This window comes from Callithrix jacchus, chromosome 1, assembly GCF_049354715.1.
Source record: "Callithrix jacchus isolate 240 chromosome 1, calJac240_pri, whole genome shotgun sequence".
Classification (NCBI taxonomy): domain Eukaryota; kingdom Metazoa; phylum Chordata; class Mammalia; order Primates; family Cebidae; genus Callithrix; species Callithrix jacchus.
This window is the reverse complement of record NC_133502.1, coordinates 145,738,657-145,762,112: the sequence shown is the minus strand read 5'-3', so window position 1 is coordinate 145,762,112 and position 23,456 is coordinate 145,738,657. Positions and strand designations below refer to the sequence as shown.

Genomic DNA, 23,456 nt, shown 5'->3' with positions numbered 1-23,456 from the left:
CGGCCGCTCTAGTCCCCGCCTCCGTTCAGGCCGGTCGTTCGGGGCGTCTCAATGGTTTTCCCGGCGGCCCTTGCGCCGACGTCCAGGAGACTTCCGGAGCTTGGTGACGTCACGAGCGAGCTTTTCTACCCAAACATGCGGCGGGGGCCAGACTCGAGGGCAGTAAGCAGTGACAATTGCTAAGTGGAGATGGTGCAGGGAAGAGAGACCTAAGAAAGGATCAGGACTGGCGGGTATGTGCTCATCTACTCCCACTTTCCGGCTTTTGCCGCCTTGGGAAAAGTGGGCGGAGAGGTTGGGCCAAGCTGTGCACGCGGGGTGGGGCCTGGGCGGGAGGCGGTGCCGCACGTGCCGCCCCCTGGGATGGAAAGGCCGGTCCTGACGCGATCTTGCTGCTACCTGCTGCTCCTGGCTTGCCGGCTTGCCGTCATTTTACCTAAGTGTTTGCTTAAGAAGGAACAAATGATTTTTGGTCATCTGTCTTCAAGGATTATTGGGTGCCTATATGCCTGTGTGTGAATATTCCCTCCTCTGATGTCTTTCTGAGCACCATACTGGCTTACCTAACTACTTTGTCCATGGCCATCTGAAATTTCACTCTCTCGGACTAATTCTCTTTCAGTCTTATTTCAGTAAATTACGTCATCGATCGGCTGCTTAATCCAAAAGTTTAGGGAGTCTTAGTTCTTTTCCCTCACTTTTTACATAACAATTATTTGTAAACCCTGCGTGCTCTGCTTTCAACACAAATCCAGAATCAGATCGTGTTACTGCTTTGTTTAAAAGACTCCTGTGAGGGCCGGGCGCGGTAGCTAACGCCTGTAATCCCAACACTTTGGGAGGCTGAGGCGGGCGGATCTCTTGAGCCCAGGAGTTCAAGACCCACCTGGGCAACGAGGCGAACCCCGTCTTTACAAAAAAGAAAAAAATAGCCGGCCCTAGTGTTTAGCGTCTGTAGTCCCAGTTACTCAGGGGGAGAGTAGACGGCCGAAGTGGGAGGATCCCTTGAACCCAAGAGATCGAGAATGAAGTAAGTCGTGATTGCACCACTGCACTCAAGCCTGGGTGGCAAAGTGAGACCCTGTTTTTTTTAAAAAAAAAAAAAAGTGTTTTACGACTTTCCATTGCAAACTCCATACCATGGCCTATGGGGTTCTAGCTCTCCTCACCATGCTCCAACCACTCTTTCTGTTCTTCTAGTATGTCAAGCTTTTAGGAACTTATACTATTTCTTTTACCTGAAGGTCTCTGGTTCTAAATCTGCGTGACTGGCTCTTGGTCACTTAGGTCTCAGCTCAATTATCAGGTCCTTAGTGAGGCCTTCTTTGGTTACCCAATCGCTGTTTTATTTCATTCAACGAATATTGTATTTCTTAGCATTTAGCACCTCCTAGGTGCCAGGCAGAGTTCTGAATGCTGAGGATGTAGAGATGAACAAAGGAAAACCCCTGCTCTCTTGGCGCTGATATTCTAATGACCCATTCAAGAATAGCCACAAACAGTGCCATCATAGGTAATGAGCCACAGAGAGTAGTAGATAAGATTAAAGAGGTAGGGGGAAGTTGCTCTGTAAGGACTTTGGACATTATCCGAGTAAATTGAGAAGTCATTGGAGTATGATTTTTTTTTTTTTTTTTTTTTTTTTTTTGTGGAGACAGGGTCTCACCCTGTTGCCCAGGCTGGAGTGTGCAGTGGCACAGTCTTGGCTCATTGTAACCTCTGCCTCCTGGGTTCAAACAATTCTCATGCCTCAGGCACCCAAGTAGCTGGAATTACAGACATTCACCACCACACCAGGCTAATTTGTGTATATTTAGTAGAAATGGGGTTTCACCATGTTGGCCAGGCTGATCTCGAACTCCTGGCCTCAAGTGACCCCCCCCACCCCCCAGCCTCCCAAAATGCTGGGATTACAGGCATGAGCCACTGTGCAGAGCCAATCTGACTTATTTTTTAATAGTTACTTCTCTGGCTTCCATAGGAGGAAGATAGTTTGGCTGTTGCAGTGATTCAAGCTACAAATTATGGTAGCTTGAACTAAGGTGTTAGTAAAGATGGTGGTGCAAAGTGATCTGATTGGATTGTACTTCAGAAGTAAAGCTGGCCTGGTATGGTGGCTCACGCCTGCAATCCCAGTACTTCAAGAGGCTGAGGTAGGTGGATCACGAGGTCACAAGATTGAGGCCATCCTGGCCAACATAGTGAAACCCCTCTCTACTTAAAAAAATACAAAAATTAGCTGGGCATGGTGGCATGCACCTGTAGTCCCAGCTACTCGGGAGCTGAGGCAGGCAGAGAAATCGCTTGAACCTGGGAGGTGGAGGTTGCAGTGAGCCGAGATCACGCCCCTGCACTCCAGCCTGGGGACAGAATGAGACTCCTTCTCAAAGAAAAAAAAAAAAGCAAAGCTGATAGAATTTCCTGAACAAGTAATTGATAGTGTGAGAAAATAAGGAGTAGGCAAATATTTATAGAAGTAGGGAAAATTGTATGATGAATCCCCATGTACTCATCATCAACTTCAGTAATTCTTAACTCATGGGTAGTCTGGTTTCACTGATATTACCTTCTTTCTCCTAATTATTTTGAGGCAAATACAGTTTTAAGTCCTTGGAATTAGATGAGATCACCTATGGGGTAAGTATAGAGCCGGCACAGTGGCTCATGCCTATAATCCCAGTACTTTGGGAGGCTGAAGGGAGCGGGTCACTTGAGGCCAGGAGTTTGAGACCAGTGTGGCCAACATGGTGAAACCCCGTCTCTACTAAAAATATACAAATTAGCCTGGTTTGGTGTTGCAGTTGTGTAATTCCAGCTTCTTGGGTGGCTGAGGCACAAGAATTGCCTGAACCCAGGAGGTAGAGGTTAGTTACAGTGAGCCAAGACTGTGCCTCTGCACTCCAGCCTAGGCAATAGAGTGAGATCCTGTCTCAAAAAAAAAAAAAAAAAAATCATGCTCCATTTAGAGGTTGGGGTGATAAGGAATATCCAGCAAAGGAAACTGAGAAGCAGGGGCCCTTATCCCTAGCTTGTATTTTCCTGTTTTTTTCTTATTTACTTACTTAATGTCTCTCTTTACCAGAATACAAACTCCGAGAGTGCAGGGACGTCAACTGTTTCATTTATAGCCGCATTCCCAGGACTATTCCACATGCCCGGCACATAGCAGAGGTGCTGCAAATAACAGTTCAGTTTACATAAATCAAAATACGGTGAGACTAAAAAAAGATGTCGAGTATGGGGAGATCATTTTGGGGTGGTGGAAAAGGTATCCCACACTCAGGTGTGGAGACCTTGAGTCAGGAAAGAACATGGCTCATTTGTGGAACTGGGCATGGTCCAGTGTGGCCAGAGTAGGAAATGTGATGGGGAATGGGGAGCATAGTCAGAGATGGGCCTAGAGTATAGGGAAACTAAGTTTTTCAGGTCTTCAAAGGAAGCAGTGGCATGAGGGTAGCAGACAAGACGTAAGTGAAAGGTGACCCTTGAGCTCAGTCTTGATATACATAGTAAGCATATGGGGAGGGAAAGAGGAGAGATGGAAAAGCAAGGGAAACAAAAGAGGCTGAAAACATAAATATTGGGACAGACCTCTTTAACCATCAGGTCATATAGAGGGAGATTGGGAAAGATGCAGGAGATGGGATCAGATTGGATAGTAATTCCTTTCGACCATGTTACCTCTCAAATGCACTGCCTTTATAGGTAAATAAGTTGTCTGTTTCTAGAACAATGCCCGAACCTAGAAGACCCTCCATAAATATTTGCTGAATGAATTCTAATTTGGAAATGATATACACACTTTCTCTATCTTTACAATAAAACAGCTTTGAGCATGGAGGAAGTGTGTTGAATGAGATTCTTCTACTTATTTTTCTTCTGCCTGGAAGGCCTATAGATTTGTGTAGAGACAGAAATGTACTCTTTTCAGTAGAACTTTATATGAAAGACATTTTCATGAGAAAGGAAAGAGACGCTAAAGAAGGTAGTATTTCTTTACCAAGTCTCTTTCACTTTCAAATACAAGTAGAATTTGGTTTTAATAAATCTGTATCACCTTGCCTTACCCCTATAACAAAGCTCATTTTGAGTTCTATTAAAGCACCACTTAGCTGATTCAAAAGCATTTTATGTGGTGCAAGTGACATCTTAGTTTATGAATCCGAGAAACAAAGGTCCTTAATAGGAAAGTTGGTGGTGCGTGTTTGTGTGTCTGTGTGTGTTTAGTCTCCATCAGTCCCATCCAGCATTTTTAAGCAGCGAGTGTTCCCTAACTCATAAACTGCTCCTCGTTTGCCTTCACCTGGTTGAGGTACCCCATAGGCAGTGTTGTGAATTGGCAAAGTTCTTCACCATTGTCTCACACCTTCCTTTTTCTCATTCTTACTGGCACACTTTTTCTGCTCCCTCTTGTGGAGCTTAGGACCTCTCTGCATGTTACTGTTTTCAGAACCAAGAGTGTCCGCCTCAGTATTGCCTCCTTCAACATTATCCTCAAGATACTAACTTTGCCAGTTCACTAGTAACCTGAAATAACCATTTGTTATGCTTTGGGGCAGGAATTTGGATAGAGCACAACAGGGATACCTTGTCTCTGCTCTCAGCTCAGAGGCCAGTCTGAAATCTGAAGGGTCTCGTGGTTGATGCTGGCTGTCAACTAAAGGCCTCTGTTCCCCTCCACCTGGTTTTTTGGGTGTGGTCTTTGCATGTGTTGGATTGGCTTACTCACAGCATAGTGACCCAACCTCAGTCATACAGCATTGCTTCCATCACACTTTATTTTTGGGAGCAGTTAACAAACCTGCCTAGGCTTAGGGAAATGGATCAGAAATACTGCTGGAGCCATTTTTGGAAAATATAGTCTGTCACAGCTAAATTTTAAAGAAATTTTTAATGTTAAATTTGAAGTACAGCATTAAACTAAAATATTACCATTCATTGAACCCTAGTATGTGCCAGACACTATATATTATTTCTTTCCAGTCCACAGTACAGTGCTGCAGGGTAGATACTGCCATGCCCAATTTCCACATGAGAGATTTAGAACTCAGAAACCTTAAGTAGCTTGCCCACGTTCACATGCTTGACAAACTGCTGCACCACAAACCAAAGCCCATGCTTTTTCTCAGTGTGCCTCTTAGTGCTTGTCACCTGTAACCTTTGCTTTACGAAAGAACCAGTGCAGTATGATGGTTGTAGTGTGTCCATTTTGACGAGATTTAGCCACAGTAGTGATTTTGACCTTTCTTCGGGCTCATTACAGTGGGGCTCTTATCTAAAGAAGGAAATTTGCACAGCTCTGAAATTAGAGGGCAAAAAGAAGAAAGTGTTTATAACTGAAAGTACTGGCACACAGCTTGATTGATTTGGGTTGTACTAGATGCTTTTCTGGTATTATTTACCCTATTGTCTGCCTGGCTTACTCCCTAATTCAGGTTTCTGCCTGAATGCTATTACTGCAGAAAGGCTTTTCCTACTCTCTGTGTTCAAAGGGCCCCTCCATCACTGCCTCCCTACCCTGCTGATTATTCTTTACAACCTTTTCACCATCTGATTTTAAAAATAAAAAATCAGTTTATCCACTTGTCTACTTCACCCCACTAGAATGTAAACTCTACGCAGGCAGAAACTTTTTCTCTTTTGTTTACTGCTATATGACCAGTGCGTAGAATAGTGCTTGACTTAAGAGTCGTTGTTAAGTAAATACTATCAATTTAGTAAGTGAATGAATGGATAGCTTGGGCTACTTTGCCCATGCTGATTTGCATGATTGATTAGCTTCATATTCAAGAAGTAATCAAAGACTAACATGGCTGTTTCTTTCTTATTTATATTCTAGGAGGTATTTAACTGAAAGGAATCTCTGCCTCACTGTTGGAACCAAACCAGATGCCTTCTTCCACTTCACCAGACCAAGAAGATGACCTGGAGACCTGCAATTTAAGATTTTCTGACTTGGATTTAAAAGATACAAGTCTTATTAATCCCAGCAGTAGCCTCAAAGCAGAGTTAGATGGCAGTATGAAGAAAAAATACTCGTTTGCAAAGAAAAAGGTAGAATTCCTATGAATGTTTCATGATCATGTATGTATGGTTAATGCAGATACATCTGGAAGTAGCTTACCAAGGTTTCTTTCCAGCTCAAGGTAAGGTCTAGTCAAGGACATTAACCAGTGATGTTATTTCCATCTCAGGCAAAAGGGAATCATAGGCAAGGTGTGGCCCTGGAATAGTCATGGTGGAGTACTTGACGAGGGTGGATCCTAGACAGATGGGTTAGATTTTATTCCCCACTCCCAGGTCAAAAAACACTATAAACAAAGTTGAAAACCAAATGACAAGTGAAGAAAAAGTTGGTAACTATGATCAACAAAGATCACTAAAAACACTTACACATCAGTAAAAAGATGAATGCCGTAATGGAAAAATAGTCAACAGATGTGAACGGGCAAGCCAGAAAAAAAAATAGAATAAATAGGAAAAAGTATTCAACATTACTACTAATCAAAGACATTTAAAAAAATAGCATTTCTTTTGCCTTTTATTTGGACCAACATTAAAAATATTGATGATAAAAAGTATTATCAAAATATTGATGATAAAAAGTACTTAGTAAGGCTGTGGATAAGATGGCACCCACATGCTTTTCTGGTTAGAGTATAAATTGGCACATTTTTCTGGGAAGTCACTATTACAGATTAAAATTTCATGCTTTTTGACCCCTCAATTTTTATTTTAGATATCCTATATAGATGGTTAAAGATATAGAAAGAGGATGCATGGAAGCTCATTCAGCATTGCTTATAATAAATGTTCATCAGGTGGCAACTGGTTAAGAGAATTTTGTTTGTTTTACAATAAGCATAAGTAATTTTTATAAAAACAGTAATATTATTTTCCAAGAAAGAAAACATTTTGGTACATTTCTTCCCAGTCTTTTTCAATGTACTTTTTTAATGTGGTTGAGATTATATTGCATAAGCAAATTTTATCCAGTTTTTTTCACTTAACATTATTATATCATAAATCTTTTTCCATATAACTTAAAACTGGCTGCTTAATATTCCATGGTAAGCATACTCCATAATTTACTTTCCATTTTCCTTTTGAAAATAACTGATAGTGTTATTTGTAATATTTTAGGCCAAACTGTATTATGTATATTCCACTGTAACTGATTCCTGAGAATAAAATTATGATGCTGAGAGTTATTTAACCTCCTTAATATAAAGCCTAGTCTTAATTTCTCTAATAGTCCCTTCTAAAGCTTACTAATAAGAGAAGTGTTACTCTTCAGAGAATTGTATAGCATAATGGGACATAAAACTGGAAACCCCTGTGGAAAGATAATATAAGGAATCTCACTGAGACTTCTATTGGCCGTAAACTTAAGGTTATTTAACAGTGTTTGTGTTTGTAATCTAATTGCAGGCCTTTGCTCTTTTTGTCAAAACCAAAGAAGTTCCAACAAAAAGGAGTTTTGAATGTAAAGAAGAATTGTGGAAATGCTGTCAGCAACTATTCACAGACAGAACCAGCATCCATAGACATGTGGCAACACAACATGCTGATGAAGTTTATCACCAGACAGCTTCTATTTTAAAGCAACTGGCTGTGACATTGAGCACCTCAAAGAGTCTTTCATCTTCAGATGAAAAGAACTCTCTAAAAGAGTGCCTTCCACATAGCCATGAAGTGTCTGCTTGGCTCCCTGATATAAGCTGCTTTAACCCTGATGAGCTGATAAGGTAAGATTTTCATTCTGTATTTTGGTTTGATTTAAAGTATTTTTCCAACCACAATGAGATACTACAGTTCACCCATTAAAATGGCCAAAGTGAGAAAGACTAACTCTGCCAAATGTGAATGAGGATGTGGAACAACTGGAACACCCGGTCACTGCTGGAGGGAATGTAATATGGCACAACCACTTTAGAAAAGTGTTTGGCAGTTTCTTAAACATGCATTGTCCCTGTGGCCCACGCCTGGGTATAATGCCAACAGCAATAAAAACATGTCCACAGAAGGCCTTGTACAAGAATGCTCATAGCAGTTGTATTCATAGTAACAAAAAACTGGAAACAACTATAATTATCCATCAACAAGAGAATGAATAAACTGGTATAGTCCCATAAGAATACTGCATGACAATGAAATGCTATAAACTGCTAATATGCAAGAACATATATGGGTAAATGAGAAAATCCTTATGCTGAGTGAAAATAGCCAGACCTGGGCCATGTGTGGTGGCTCATGCCTGTAATCCCAACACTTTGGGAGGCCAAGGCAGGCAAATCACGAGGTCAGGAGTTTGAGACCAGCCTGGCCAACATGGTAAAACCCCGTCTCTACAAAAAAATACAAAAAATTAGCTGGGTGTAGTGGCAGGTGCCTGTAATCCCAGCTACTCGGGAGGCTGAGGCAGGAGAATCATTTGAACCTGGGAGGCAGAAGTTGCAGTGAGCCAAGATCACACCACTGCACTCCAGCCCCGGGGCTGGGGTAAGAAAAAGAAAATTGTAATATATATTTACTATTCTTTCAGTGGAAGTGGCTCATCATAAAGATCTTCACCCTTGTGACCCTTACATTGAGTAGGCTGAGGAGGAAGAGATTTTGGTCTTATTGCCTCATGAGTGCTAGAGGCAAAAAAAGATCTGCAAATAAGTGGACTTGCACAGTTCAAACCCATGTTGCTCATGGGTCAACTGTAGTCCAAATATGATAAATTTTTGTCATTACTACTCAGTGCCACATTCCCTTTGCTTATTGGAAAGCAGAAAGTTAGAAAGCAAATTGAAGTAGGAGTCACACTTGAGCTATTCACTAAAATTTTCCGTACCTTCATTTCCTCACCTCTAAAATTGGAGTAACAATCCCTGCCTTGCCTTCCTCCCAGTACTGCAGAATGGATTATATAGGATGGTGATAGAATGAGCTCTTGTGAACTACAGTGTGCTACACAGATATGGCCATTCCATTTCATTATGGCCCCACTCTTCAGGGAATTTACTTACTGGTTAGAGTAACAAAGAAAAAGACACATGAGACAGATTAGCAGATGATACAAAACAGGTTATATAATTACCAGTTGAATTGTATGGTACAGAGACTAATTTGTTAAAGGAGCTTAGAGAAAGGAAAATAGGATCTGAAATAGGCAAGAAGGTTTCATGGAGGAGACTAGGCCCTGCAATATGATGAGGCTGTTGATGAGAGACTCAGACTCCAGAGCTGGAGAGGACTTTAATTGTCCTGTACAGTAGCATTCCCTAAAATATGTTCTGTGGAACACTAGTTTTAGAGGCTGCTAACAAGATATTGAAAAAATGGTTATGAAAGACAAATTTGGGAAGCACTCAATCAAACTGTTGTTACTGCAAGACTTCTCAGAGCCTTTAATAGATTAAGAGGCTTTTGCTGTGATTCTTAAGGAGGGAGATGCTGTCTACAGGGTTTCCAAACGTGACTTTATAGAGCAGCTTCATAACACACTTTGGAAAATATAATTTATTTGCATTCTCATTTTACAGATGAGGAAACTAAGGCCCAGAAGTGATGAAAAGACCTGCCCAGGTTTCACAGCTAGTTGGTTTAAGACAGCACAGTGCAGTAGAGAAAGAGCATAGATTCTGATGTCAGAAGACTGGCATTCAGGTCCTTGCTATCACTTTCTGGCTATCTCATTTGTGAGGAATTGGCCTCAGTTTATTCAGCTATAAAATGGGGATAATAATAACCTGTATCATAGAAAGGGTTATAAGAAAAAACGTAAGTGATCCTGAAATACCATAGGGGAAAAAATTTTTTTTTAAATTTAAAAATTAAATAAATATAAGAAAAAATAGAAGTGAAACTTTTTTGTATGATGATTCATACAGATCCTTCCTTATATGAGAGGATAAGCCAGAATGGAACCAAATTTCTAACTTGTCTATGAATTGGAGTTACTAATACCTGTCTCTTGGATATGACCATTAAATGAGGGACCAAAGTAAACTCACTTTTGTAAAGTAAGTTTGGTACAGATACTGTCTTCTGTACAGCAAATATAAAAGGAAATTGCTTTTCATTTCAGGAGGAGAACGATAATCAGAGCAAAGGCAGGCATGAGTGTCTTCATCTTAGCCTTCCCTCAGACTGCCTGAGTGTGCTTTATGAATTGTGACTTCTTTATGCCAGTGACTCAAATGGTCTTTGCCTCGGATTTTCATTTTATAGTGGCCAGGGCAGTGAAGAAGGGGAAGTGCTCCTTTATTACTGCTACCATGACCTGCAGGATCCCCATTGGATCTGTGCCTGGCAGACAGCTCTGTGTCAGCACCTGCACCTCACAGGCAAGGTAACACCTACTCCTATACTCCCTCCTCAACTGGATTCATCTTGCCTGCCAACCTTGGATTGCAAATGCTGTGCTCGTTATAAAAAAGATTCACTGTTAAGTTTTTAGAAATTAGGGAAATTCTTTTGGGAATTTAAGTAGAATATTAGCTATTAACATGGTATTTTTTTAAGCATATTTACTGGTATAAACCAGGAGTCAGCAAACTTTTTCTTGAAGAACCAGATAGTAGATATTTTAGGCTTTGCACAAAAAATTATACAATATTATTATACCATGTGTGTAACTATAGATAATATGTGAAAGAATTGTATGGCTCTGGTTGACTAAAAGTATATGGAAAACAAGGATAATTTGCTGTTTCCTGGTATAGGGAAATATTCATGATATATTAACTGGAAAAACATTTTATAGCACATAGAGGTATGATTCCAAGTTGCTTCTTAATTTTCCTAGAACGTGCCAGGGTCATTTACCAGCTCAGGGTATTGACATTTGCTGTTTCCTTCCTCTCTAGAGTGCTCATCCCCTGCACTTTCACATGGCACATGCCCCACTTCAGATCTCTGCTCACATATTGTCTCCTTAGAGCTCTAGTCTGAGGTAGTCCTCTTCAGATCTCATCACGTTCTATCCCTTTCTGCTTTTCAAAGAATTTATTACTACCTGAAAGTGTAATCTTCATTTATAACCTTCATGAGGACAGGAACTTTGGTCTTAATTAATTGATATATTCTCAGTACTAGAACAGAGCTTAGCATATAGCAGATCCTCAGAAGATATTTAGAGAATGTAGAATGAAGGAATTAATTCATGTTCATGCCAAAACCAGAAGTTTGTGTATAAAGATGGAAGGTTATGTATACCAAAATGTTAGTAAAATTGTCTAGGCATGTAGGGTTATTGATGGTTTTTATTTTTTTTGGTTTTATTTTTCTAAAATATTCTCTGATTACATTTCACACATCCATATGTCTGTGTCTGTTATGTTAACTTTCAAAGTTTTAAATTATATACCACTACCAATGAGTTGTCATTGGCTTGTGCCATGAATCTTGTTTTATATCCATACCCTAAAGAATTGATCAAGTGAGGAATCAACCCAAGTGTCTTCTCTGGACCCCAAAAAGGGCAGCCATTAAACATTTTTGAATTATAAAGTACTGGTAGATAACGGTGTTATATGACTAGAACAATATAGGACCTTGGATTAAATCATCTGCTTTTCCAGAAAGTGCTATGATGCCACATGTGCTGCGCTTGCTAGCACTTTTCTTTAGAGAGCCATCTTTAAACTCATCCACAGGATTTTGTAGTACCAAAACAACCAACTCTGCAGGGCACCCAGAGCATTGTCCCTTAAGGCAGGGCCTTACCCCAGGCTCCAATGTCCGCTAACCAGGGGAGCATTTCAGAGAGAATCAGGGTTTGAGGTACCAAAGAGCCCCAAATATGGATGCACATTCATTTACTCAGCAAACATGTATTGAGGGCCTACTATGTGGCAGGCACTGTTCTGGGGGATATACCAGTGAGCAAAACAGACACATACCCATGCAGAACTTGTATTCTAGTGGATAGGTTTGCAGTGGTGTCCTCCAAACACCGTGCAGAGATACATGCTCACATATACTCTCTGCTCTCAGATTGCTCTGTGCTTTAGGATTTCGATAGTATGTCCTCAGCAGTTCTTTTCATTTCTGGTGCTCTTTTCCCTATTTATTCACATAAAGAAATAAGGGTTCAGAGAAGTCAATTAACTTTCTCACAGCTACATGCAAGTTAGTGGCAGAGCTTAATCTTAATCCTAGATCTGCTGACCTCTGTAGAGGACTCTGTTATGCTACCTGGATTTAGATTAAGCTCAGAATTCACTTCTTTGGCTGTTGGACCATTGTGGCTCCATAGGAAATGGGGCTTTCCAGGAGTTTTATTCACATTCTCTTGTTCAGCACACATGAAACAAAATAGTTCATCTGAACTGTAGGCTATGCCATTTAGAAAAATACAGATATCCAGCTGGACACAATGGTTCATTCCTGTAATCCCAGAACTTTGGGAGACCAAGGTGGGTAGATCACTTGAGGCCAGGAGTTCAAGACCAGCCTGGCCAACATGGTGAAACTCTGTCTCTATTGAAAATACAAAGATTAGCTGGGCTTGGTGGTGCATGCCTGTAATCCCAGCTACTTGGGAGTCTGAGCTAGGAGAATCGCTTGAACCCAGGAGGTGGAGGTTTTAGTGAGCTGTGCCACTGTACTCCAGCCTGGGCAACAAAACAAGACTCTGTCTTAAAAAAGAAGCAGGTATCCATCTCACACCAGTCAGAATGGTATTATTAAAAAGTCAAACAATAACAGATGCTGGTGAGGTTATGGAGAAAACAAAATGCTTATATACTGTAGGTAGGAGTATAAATTAGCTCAACCATTGTGGAAGACAATGTGGTGGTTCCTCAAAGACCTAAAGATAGAAATAGCATTCAACCCAGTAATCCCATTACTGGGTATGTAACCAAAAGAATATAAATCGTTCTATTACAAAGACATATGCACGCATATGTTCATTGCAGCACTGTTTGCAGTAGCAAAGACATGAAATCAACCTAAATGTCCATCAGTGATAAACTGGATAAAGAAAATGTGGTACTGGATAAAGAAAATGTGGGAATACTATACAGCTATAAAAAAGAACAAAATCATGTCCTTTGTGGAGACATGGATGGAGCTGGAGGCCATTACCCTTAGCAAATTAACGCAGGAGCAGAAAACCAAATATTGCATATTTTCACTTATACGTGGGAGCTAAATAATGAGAACACATGGGCACATAGAGGGGAACAACAAACACTGGGGCCTTTTGGAAGGTAGAGGATGGGAGGAGAGAGAGGATCGGGAAACATAACTAAGGGGTACTAAGCTTAATGCCCGGGGAGGAAAATAAATCTTCACAACAAACCCCCATGACACAATTTTACCTACAGAGAAAATCTGCACTTGTACCCCTGAACTTAAAAGTTTAAAATAAAAAAACACAGATATCTTTGTCCAACAGCACTTTGGTGTCCTCAGCAGCATCTCTGCTTTTCCTGTTAAACTCACTGACACACATGAGCCTCTCGTTCTTCCTTAGAAAGGTAACTAAGCTAAGAACCGTCTGTGTTCTCTTTCTTACCATCTTGTCTCAGATTCGAATTGCTACAGAAGGAATCAATGGAACAGTTGGTGGAAGCAAACTGGCTACCAGACTCTATGTGGAAGTCATGCTTTCCTTCCCATTGTTTAAGGATGATCTGTGTAAAGATGATTTTAAGGTGAGAGAAAATGAAAATAAAATGGATCTAGAGCCATCAGCTTCTGCCTCAATGCATGTTATTGAAGAGGAGTTCAAAGTAGAGAAATAAGCAGTGCCAAGTAAATACCCTTTCCCCTTTATTTTTTCTGTGTTTTTTGGGATTTGGGTGGGGGGAGTTGTTTTGTTAAGTTTTTTGACAGAGTCTTGCTGTGTCACCCAGGCTGGAGTGCAGTGGCGTGATCACAGCTCACTGCAGCCTTGACGTCCCTGGACTCAGGTGATCCTCCCATGTAGCTAGGACCATAGGTGCACACCACCATGTCTGGCTAATTTTTAAATTTTTTGTAGAAATAGGGTCTCACTATGTTGTCCAGGCTGGTCTTGAACTCTTGGGTTCAAGCAGTTCTCCTGTCTCAATCTCCCATAGTGCTGAGATTACAGATAGGAGATTACTGGTCCCCTTTCCCCTTTAAATATGCTTTTCCCTTTAGGTTACGAGACAGTGCAATAGAAGGAGCATGCTTGTCCCCATTATTCCATTGAGTCACCATGTGATCTTGAACCAGCTAATTCCCTCTCTAGACCTCAGTATCCTTCTTTTACAAGAAGGTTGTTATAGCTCATGCAATCTGGGACTCTAATAGCCTTGGACAGATTAGCTCACTTGAGAGACCACCAGGCTGGTCAGCACATCAGTGTTTTTAGTAAATCTGGAATAGTATGATTAACACTTCACACCACATGGGGAAATAAAGCTGTTGCTCTTCCAGGTGGGCTACATTATTTGAGTGACTTTATACTTAGTCATAATAAGTGATAAGGTGATGGGAAGTGCCTTGCTAGTGTTCAGACTGGCAGTGATGGAAAAAGAACAAAAGCTGGGCATAATCACACGTTAGAATTGCTTGGCGGTGTTTCCGTTGTATAATTAAATGATTATACCTAAAGAAACACCTTTTCACCTTAACATTCCTTCACATGGCAGGTATGCAATAAGTATTTATTAATATTGAATTATCTAGAACATTCTGGGCCCTAACTGGAAGTTTAAGGCTTCAACTATCGTTATTTCAAAACAGACCATTATTCCTATATTGGCACTTGTCTTATACCTGGAGATGGGACAGGAAGACTGTATTCTGTTTTGTTTTTCATTGGCTAGACCAGCAAAGGAGGAGCTCACTGTTTTCCAGAATTGCGTGTTGGTGTATTTGAAGAAATCGTGCCCATGGGCATCAGCCCCAATAAGATCTCCTACAAGAAGCCTGGTATGCTTGCTTTTAGAAGATGATGCTTTAATTCACAGGGACAAAGCTTAATAGAGAGACAAATAAGAAAGCTTGGCACTGTAATCAGCAGGAGTCATGAGTTCTCTCTAAAGCAGCTGTGGGGTGGCTAACGCTTGGGTGCATCCAGTGCTTAGACTGTTTCTCTGTGGTGCTGTGGTAATTGAAGACTCACCTCTTACAGTGACATATCTTATTATTATTCTTGGTGATGGTTTAGCAAGTAGTTGTTTTCTCTTTCCAAAGACAGCAGTTTGGGAAGAGTGTAATTATTACTTGTAAACAGTTCATCAGCAGAATAGAGCGCGTAGGCCTTTTGCTACAGGAAGCAAGTTGCTTTCAACACTAAAGCAGTTTTCACTGTGCTCTAGAATGTTCTTTCCCCATCTTCTCCATGGTAAATGGTTGAAAGACATTTGTTGGGCACGTTTTTAGGGGGTTTTATTGTAGTTTTTACTATGAAAAGTTTTAAACATTAAAAAAAGTAGAGAAAATAGTATAGTGAAGTTCTGTGTACCTATCATGCAGCTTAAGCAGTTAACTGATTCATGACCAGCTCTCACCCATACCTCATCTTTCTCCCATGTTGGATTATTTCTTGAAGGGAATCCCAATGTCAGTCCATTTCATTTGTAAATATTTTTAGTAGATACCGCTAAAAGATAAAAATTTGTTCAAAAAGATGTTAAACTATACCACATCTTAAAACATTTTAACTAATTCCTTAATATACTGTCAAATATCTAGTTAGTCTACAACCATAAGTCAGGTACTAATCCAGATTCCTTGGCCTGGCTCTGGGCTCTCATCTCTCCTTGGTGCGGAGCAGTTTCATTGGTTGTTGGGGTTCCTCTCTAAGAGGAATGAGGCTCCTTTGGTGCTGTAAAGCTTTATCATGAGTGGTGGGTAACTGAGTCACCAGAGCCCCTGGCCATAATGAGGCATGGCTACCTTTCAATGCAGATTCACCAAAAGTTCCTCGCAATCTACTGGGATGTCTGGACTTCCAAAGATAGGGGAATACTTCTATCCTGGAGAGTTACAAGGCAAAGAGCCCCAGGAGACTGAGGTTCTCTTTTTTTAGTCCCTTTGTATATGTATTTTTGAGACAGGGTCTTGCTCTTTTGCCCAGGCTGGAGTACAGTGATGTGATTATAGCTCACTGTAGCCTTGATCTCCTGGGCTCAAGGAATCCTCTTGCCTCAGCCTCCAAAGTAGCTGAGATTGTAGGCACACACTACCATGGCCAGCTAATTCTTAATTTTTTTTTTTTAGAGACATAGTCTCGCTATGTTGCCCAGCCTTCTCCTTGTATTTTTTAAAAAAATCATTTATTATACTTTAAGTTCTGGGGTACATGTGCAGATCGTGTAGGTTTGCTACATAGGTATACACAAGCCATGGTGGTGGTTTGCTGCATCCATCACCCCATCATCTACATTAGGTATTTCCCCTAATGCTATCCCTCCCCAATCCCCCCACCCCCTGCTATTCCTCCCCTAGCTCCCTACCCCCCAGGCCTTCCTGTCTTTTTCTCTCCTTTACTTTCTTTCTCGTGTCATTTCTGTGTCTCCTCTTGCCCTTTTCTCTTTTTCTCATGCACATACACCTAGACACATTCTTCTTGCCCTTTTGCATTAAAAATATATATATTCCATCATTTTTTCCATAACTTTATGCTCACACCTGCCTGTGTCAGGGTTCTTAGCCTTCAACATGGGTTTGACTTTGACATAGAACAGTTTACAAAGCCTATAGTCAGCCACATACATGCCCAGCTCCTCCATGTACAGTGACAATAGAACAGCAGCCGTTTCCTGACCTACTAGTGACCATACAGTGGACCAGCAAATTTACATGGCAATTTAGATCTCAGTTACCTGGTTTTTATCACTAGGGTTAGGCCAAGTATGATGATCCACAATTCTTTGCCTAGTCATTTCTAAACTACCAGGTCTCCATAGCCCTCATTTTAGGAGGATGGCGATTGAGGATACCTGGAATTACTAAATTATTTCATCGTGATCATCAAATAGTGTTCTTTTCAGACAGCTGTAATCATGAAGAGGTTTGGGTGGAAAGAAACTCAGCAGCATGTAAGTGAGGCTGGGCCAGTTGTGATTGGGTTTGGGGTTTTCTTTTTTTTTTTTGGTCTTTGTTTTAACATAATTTTTTGGTTTGGTTTTAGGAGTCCATTTATCCCCAGGTGAATTTCATAAAGAAGTAGCAAAGTTTTTATCTCAAGCAAATCAAGAACAAAGTGATACTATCCTTCTTGATTGCAGAAACTTCTATGAAAGCAAAATAGTAAGTAAGAACCAGAATTAAGTTCTCTGAATTGGTACATCTCACCATTCTCACAGTGTTGTATATTTCCCAAGGGGACCTTGTATGTGCCTACCTGTGGCCACATGGATCTCCTCCCAGTACTAGCAGCTTCAGAGAAATGCAAGCCCTTAAACTCAGAATCTCATGAGAGAGTCTAAGAAAATATGAATTAAAGACATCTTGGCACATAACATACTTTTTTACTCCCATGAGCCTGCCTTTGACATGGATCAAGGATCTTGCAAAGTTGCCTCTGGGCAGCCGCTCCAGTTCCCCTGAGGACCCTGGGAAGGTGACCTACAGCCCACCAGCCTTGGTTTGAAATTCAGATCTTGAAGTTGAAAGGTCAAGAGTGGGGATGAGATTAGGAACTAGCAGGGGCTTCTTTGCCAAAGTGGGGTTTGTTGGGTCCAAAAAGAACCTTGTTCCTACCAAGTATGTTTTTCTGATAATTTTCCTTTTGCTGCTCCTGTGTTACAGGGACGATTTCAAGGCTGCTTAGCACCAGACATCAGGAAATTCAGTTACTTCCCTAGCTACGTTGACAAAAATCTAGAACTTTTCAAAGAGAAGAAGGTGCTGATGTACTGCACCGGGGGCATCCGCTGTGAGCGGGGTTCAGCCTACCTCAAAGCCAAGGTGAGCAACCACCCCAGGCCACTGTGGGCATGGCGGTGAAGGAGGCGGCTCCATCATCAGCCTGTGTGGAGCTGTCCACTGCCCCCAGTACCTCCCCACCCCAGGCAGCCAAAGCATGCATTCACCTGTTCTGTGGCTCCAGCATGGATTTCATAAGTACAAAATCTGAGGGTTTTTAATCTCAAGACGTGAAAAACACTTAACAGTCTTAGAGACTCATCAAATGTAAAAGAGAGAGATTAGTTAACATCTCCCATTTCCTAATCCTTTTGCTTGATCCTGAGAAGAGCAAATTCAGTAACATTACATGTCCCAACAGGTGTCTTCCTATATTTAGGGGGCAGCAGAAATAGTTGGGCTTCCCAGGATCTAAAGGGTGAAGGCCCTGCCTGCTGTCATTACCCATCCCCCTCGGAGGCAAGATCTGTCCAGTTGGTGCCTTACTTAACCCCTTGTCCCGCAGGGTGAGCCAGTAGCCCCTGACTGATAGCAGCGGCCATGAGTCCTCCACGTCAGTACTCCTCGCCATGCGCCGCTCCTCCGTGGAGCATCTTAACAGGTCTCTTCTTGGCTCTTCAGATTTCCTGTTGTTTTTCCACACCTAGGGAGTGTGCAAGGAGGTGTTCCAACTCAAGGGTGGCATCCACAAATACCTGGAAGAGTTTCCAGATGGCTTTTACAAAGGGAAGTTGTTTGTTTTTGATGAACGCTATGCTCTGTCCTACAACAGTGATGTGGTGTCAGGTAGGTCAGCACAAGCTCAGAGCCCAAACTGAAATGAAGCATATTACCAGTTCACCATTCTAGAAAAATGACACAGGGAAAACAGGCCAGTGCTCATTACAGAGCACTGAATAAGCTGGGAAAATAAGTACATCGTGCCACCATTTTCCCAGCAGTGGAGCAGAGAGAACCCTAGCCCAGGAGTCAGGAGGCCTGTGTTGGGATCCTGGCTTAACCATTGCTAGCTGGACAAGCCCTTTAACATGGGGATCATCTCACCTGCCCTGCCTGCCTGCCTGCCTGCCTGTCTACCTGCCAAGAGCTGGGCTAATTCAGGGCTCTTAACCTGGAATTGGTACATAGATTTTAAGAGTTCTGCGAATTTGGATGGGAAAATAATTCTATCTTTGTTTTCAATAACTCCTTGCTAAAATGAAGCATTTCCTTCAGTTATGAATGTAGGCAACAAAACCAGTTGTATTAACGTACTTGTGACTTTGTCTTCAGTAGGATTCACAGTACTTTCGTATGTTACAGTTGCCTCAGATATCTCAAAATAGTATTTATATCACTGCTTCAAAATGGAAATAGTTTATTAGACTCACCACTAAGAGTTGATAATGTGTTAATAAATGACATATCTTACTATATATATACTATATATCATAGATTTTGAAAAATACTTTGATATTTTGTATTTGTATATAGTTGGTTTCCTTTGGAAACTTACATATTTTATGCATTTAAAAATATTTTTCTAGGTCAGGCAGAGAGGCTCATGACTGTAATCACAGCACTTTGGGAGGCTAAGGTGGGAGGATCATTTGAGCGCTGGAGTTTGAGACCAGCCTGGGCAGCATAATGAGACCCCATGTCTACAAAAAAATTTTTAAATTAGCTAAGCATTTATTTTCACTTTAGTGGTTTTGTAGTCTTACTGATCACTACTTCAGATCTGTTTTGGAGCTAGATGGGGTATAAATTCTAAACAAATAGAGTAGATTTGATTTTATAGGGGTTATATTGGCTGGACTCGGTGGGTACCTGCATGTGAGTGTGAAGGAGAAAGAGAAGGCTCAAGGGTAGCTTAGATAAGCAAGATAAGGAAAGATGAGGAAGATTGATGTTATCAGTGGTAACAGGAGGTCATCAGGGAAAAACAGGTGGAGAAGATGATGGTGTGAATTTTAGGAAGCAGATGGTCAAGTGTCCTAGCAACTGCAGGAGAGATGCAGTCCTGGGGGAGAGGGGTGTGGACTGAAGATGTTCATTATAGGTGGGTTATCGCCTGAATTTAGGTGTGTTGTCCCCATGGGAAAACAGAACGATCAAAGGGGAAAAGATCACTTAACAAGGGGGTTTGGGAGGTGGTTGGCCAGCTTTGGAGTAGCTGGTGAGAGAGAGAAACTTTCATTACCATCTAGTCACCACCTGTTCTCTAGATGGGAAAAAGAAAAAAAAGGAAATAATGGAAGCAGACAGTTCCCTGAAGTAATCTCCCGAAGAATAAGCCGGGTGATTTGGGTGGTGGTTGGTGGTTGTTGCTAGAAGACAGAAGACTTACTATTTGGAATCCTTCCCCGGATATATTAGATTCTGGTCAGCTAAGGGGAGGAATGCCTGTCTACATGTGAGTGAATGTATGTGTTTATAATGAGGGCTTTCCTTCTTCCCCAGAATGTTCGTACTGTGGAGCCCGGTGGGACCAGTATAAACTCTGCTCTACTCCCCAGTGCCGACAGCTCATTTTGACCTGCCCTGCCTGTCAAGGACAAGGATTCACAGCCTGTTGTGTCACATGTCAAGACAAAGGGAGCAGGAAGGTTTCAGGCCCTATGCAAGACAGCTTTAAGGAGGCATGCGAGTGCACAGCCCGACGGCCACGTATACCTCTGGAACTCTCACAGCCTGTGCGACAGCCTGTGAGCCCAGAGCCAGAGCCTGATACTGCTGAGGATGGGCCACAGCTTGTGTGAGCAGCACCTTTGGCATTTTCCCAGGTCCTTGATAAATGTAGGTTTGGGGTGACCATATACAGAAAGAATGGCAAGGCTGCAGAAACAGAAATCAGGAACTTCAGTGCTGGCAGCTGTCTACACTTCACAGTGGGAGGGGAAAAGGAGTCACGTTTTCTACCACTTACCTGAGACATTCTGATATGGATGATGCTAGAGCACAGAAAAAAGGTGAGCTGCGTGGGATCCCAAAGCTGCTGAGGGATAGAGCCTGTGTCTGGCGGCCACAGCATGCCCTTTCTCTGCCATGCAGCGGAGCTCTTAGTCATTGCCCTCGGCAGCAGACCTTCTACCCCGGTGGCAAACGTGAAAGCTGTGGCCCTGGGAGTGGCCTCCTAAAACAAGCCACTTAGGTAATCTGCCATCTTCCCTTAATCTCTTTCTCCTCTGACAGCCTGAGGACATCTGCAAGCTGTGGCATTGTGCTCACCTCCTGCTTTTGTAGATATACCCATTCTTTTGTATACATGGAGGATGTTATAAGAATGCCCGAGTATGCCAAAACTCTTGTATACTCAAGTTCCACAGTGGGTCCTGCAGAACCCGTGAATCTGATAAATCAGCCCTCCATGTACGCAGGTTTCACATCCTGTCAGTACTGTATTTTCAACGTGCATGGTTGACAAAAATCCATATATAAGTTCAGCCATGCAGTTCAAACCCGTATTGTTCGAGGGTCAACTGTACAGTTTATTGGCACAGCCACACCCATTCCTTTACGTATGATCTACAGCAGAATTGAATAGTTGCAACAGAGACTATGTGGCCTGTGAAATCTGAAATATTTACTGTCTGGCCTTTTACAGAAAAGTTTGCCAGCCCCTGGTGTAGACCAACAGTTTATCTGATAGAGGTAGAGGTGGCCTTAAAGATGTTGCCTTCTTCATTTTTTGTTAGTTTGGTTTCTATGAGATTTCCTCTAATAGCTCTGCTTTCCCTAGCACTCACTCTGTTAGCTTTTAAATGTTCTCTTTGGGAGCTTCATGTAAGCTCGATGACATTTGAGCCACAGTTTATAGATCAGCACCTGGAATACATGACACATTCTTAGTGAGGTCATCCAGCACTGCCATGGTGGCTGCCCAGTCTTCTGGCCATTGTGCTAGGTACACGTTCCTGTCACACAGGGCCCAAGAAACACATACACAGCCATACATAGACCAACAGATTTAATATTATATTGCAGTTTTCAGCGATGCATAATGCAGCTGCATTTGTGTTTTAAGGAGAAGCCAAGTGGGGATGGTTGTCCCTGCAACCCACTCCTGGGCCATGTGCAGCCTCAGTGGACACTTCCACAGTGCTGAGGCCCTGGCCCCGCCTCCAGTTACCCTGTACTGCCCACAGCCGTGTGGTTCAGTGTGCAGGCCTTTGCCTTTTCATCACCAGCCTCTCTGCTCAGTGCTCTGCAGTTCCTGGCCTTGTCCTTTATCTTGAGACTTGCTGAAATCACTAATGAAAATAACTCCCAAAAGCAGCCAACAAAAATACTAGTTTAACTGGCACTGTGGTATATTAAAAGGCACAAGGGCATTGTGGCTTAACACTTTTGCTGGATCCCAAGAGATGCACATGATGTTACAAAGGGATCTGGCAGAATACTAATACATTTCAGTATAATCATCTTGGGGTGGTTTGGCCAGGATTTCCTAATTCTTTGATATCTAGGTTTTCTTCACTATTGTCCTGCAGAGGCTTAATATACAGGCATAAGATCAGCAGTGATTTGTCTAATAAGTGATGAGATCGGAAGCCAAAGTCGCTAAGCTGGACCATTACTAAATACCATGGCCATGTTGGACTGGAAATTTATCCTTCTAGTGTCTTACCTCACATAAGCCATTTGCCCACTGTGCAATATAGAAAGGTGTTTTCAAGTATTTGGCCATAGATTTTCACATCCATCATAAGGTTGGCATTCAATAAGGAAAAACTTCTAACTCCAGTATTAAATTGTACATAAATCCCAAATGTTCCTAAAGAACACTCAGGGACATGTTTGCTGCCTGAGCTTGGTAATGAAAGGTTTGTTTTTGAAACTTGAAATTTTGCCATTGGTTTTTTTCCTATTATTTCCTCATATCCAGCAAAAGGAATCTCATGTTCTTTGATTCCTGGCAGAGTTCTGTGGCTTCAGTCTGTCTATCTGTCCTGAGGGGAAAATTGTGTCTTGATCTACTAATTAATTTGGTAACATTAATCTTGAGGTTTTTATGATTCCAAGGAGGGTTAATAAAGAATGATAATCCGTTTTGTTTGCTAATAGCTAGGACAAATTTGTAATAAAGTGTTTCATAATACTTCTAAAGCATATTGAAGAGTATGCCATTTACGTGTTACACATTTTAAATGTACTTGAAACATCACACAGCAAGGCCACTGAAATTGGGCTCCTGGGGCTAAGTCGCTGCTACTGTAATCAGTAAGATCTGCTGGTTTGGGGGCTTCTAGTCTTTAAATAATAACCAGACTGAACTTCTGTGACTAAAGAAAAACTTCACATTAACGATATTTTATAAAATTTTCAACTACAACCACTAGTCATCCTAAAACCTTAGTGCATAAAGAACTGAACCACAAAAGGGTTTCGTGCTGCCGGCGTTTTGCCTTCCGGTTTCCCCTGCAGAGCACAGGTCATCAGTAGAACATGTCCAGTTCAAAGGCATGGTCTCCACCGCCGCACGCTAGACACCACTCCGGCACTTGGGAATGATGGGCCCAGTCAGGTCTGCAAGCCTCCTCTTCCTCACTGGAAAGGAATGGAGATGAGATATAAGGCACTTGTCTCTGTAGACCAGGGACGCTGTTACTCTGAGAAAGCACAGTGAA

At 41.8% G+C, this 23,456-nt stretch overlaps 2 protein-coding genes across 9 annotated transcripts in view; one reads left to right on the top strand and one right to left on the bottom strand.

Moving 5' to 3' along the window:
• Nucleotides 1-117: 117 nt before the first annotated feature.
• On the top strand, nucleotides 118-22,938 carry TSTD2 (thiosulfate sulfurtransferase like domain containing 2). 7 transcript variants are annotated; one of them, XM_035252728.3, is made up of 12 exons: nucleotides 118-233; nucleotides 1,982-2,153; nucleotides 3,083-3,171; nucleotides 5,840-6,054; nucleotides 7,432-7,748; nucleotides 10,222-10,342; nucleotides 13,530-13,655; nucleotides 14,799-14,904; nucleotides 17,111-17,229; nucleotides 17,731-17,889; nucleotides 18,495-18,633; nucleotides 20,290-22,938. In XM_035252728.3, the coding sequence occupies exons 4-12, from the start codon at nucleotides 5,890-5,892 to the stop codon at nucleotides 20,586-20,588; spliced, it is 1,551 nt and encodes a 516-aa protein (XP_035108619.1). In that variant the 5' UTR covers nucleotides 118-233; nucleotides 1,982-2,153; nucleotides 3,083-3,171; nucleotides 5,840-5,889; the 3' UTR covers nucleotides 20,589-22,938. The 7 variants fall into 7 exon arrangements, with proteins under 7 accessions (XP_035108619.1, XP_035108600.1, XP_017830393.2 ...); XM_035252709.3 differs by having other exon boundaries at nucleotides 3,083-3,212; XM_017974904.4 differs by lacking the exon at nucleotides 1,982-2,153.
• The window catches only part of TMOD1 (tropomodulin 1), a 93,355-nt gene continuing 91,678 nt past the window's right edge, over nucleotides 21,780-23,456 (bottom strand). For both annotated transcript variants that reach the window (XM_035252780.3, XM_035252786.3), the window contains exon 10: nucleotides 21,780-23,376. In XM_035252780.3, coding sequence (XP_035108671.1) covers nucleotides 23,312-23,376 — 65 coding nt within the window. In that variant the 3' untranslated portion in view covers nucleotides 21,780-23,311. The remainder of the gene's footprint in view (nucleotides 23,377-23,456) is intronic.

Excerpts from the sequence above, each read along its gene's own strand:
- TSTD2 (XM_002743112.6), top strand. The coding sequence starts at position 5,890 with ATGCCTTCTTCCACTTCACCAGACCAAGAAGATGACCTGGAGACCTGC. Across the intron at positions 7,749-10,221 it reads AACCCTGATGAGCTGATAAG|TGGCCAGGGCAGTGAAGAAG; the intron begins GTAAGATTTTCA and ends TTCATTTTATAG. Across the intron at positions 18,634-20,289 it reads CAACAGTGATGTGGTGTCAG|AATGTTCGTACTGTGGAGCC; the intron begins GTAGGTCAGCAC and ends CTTCTTCCCCAG.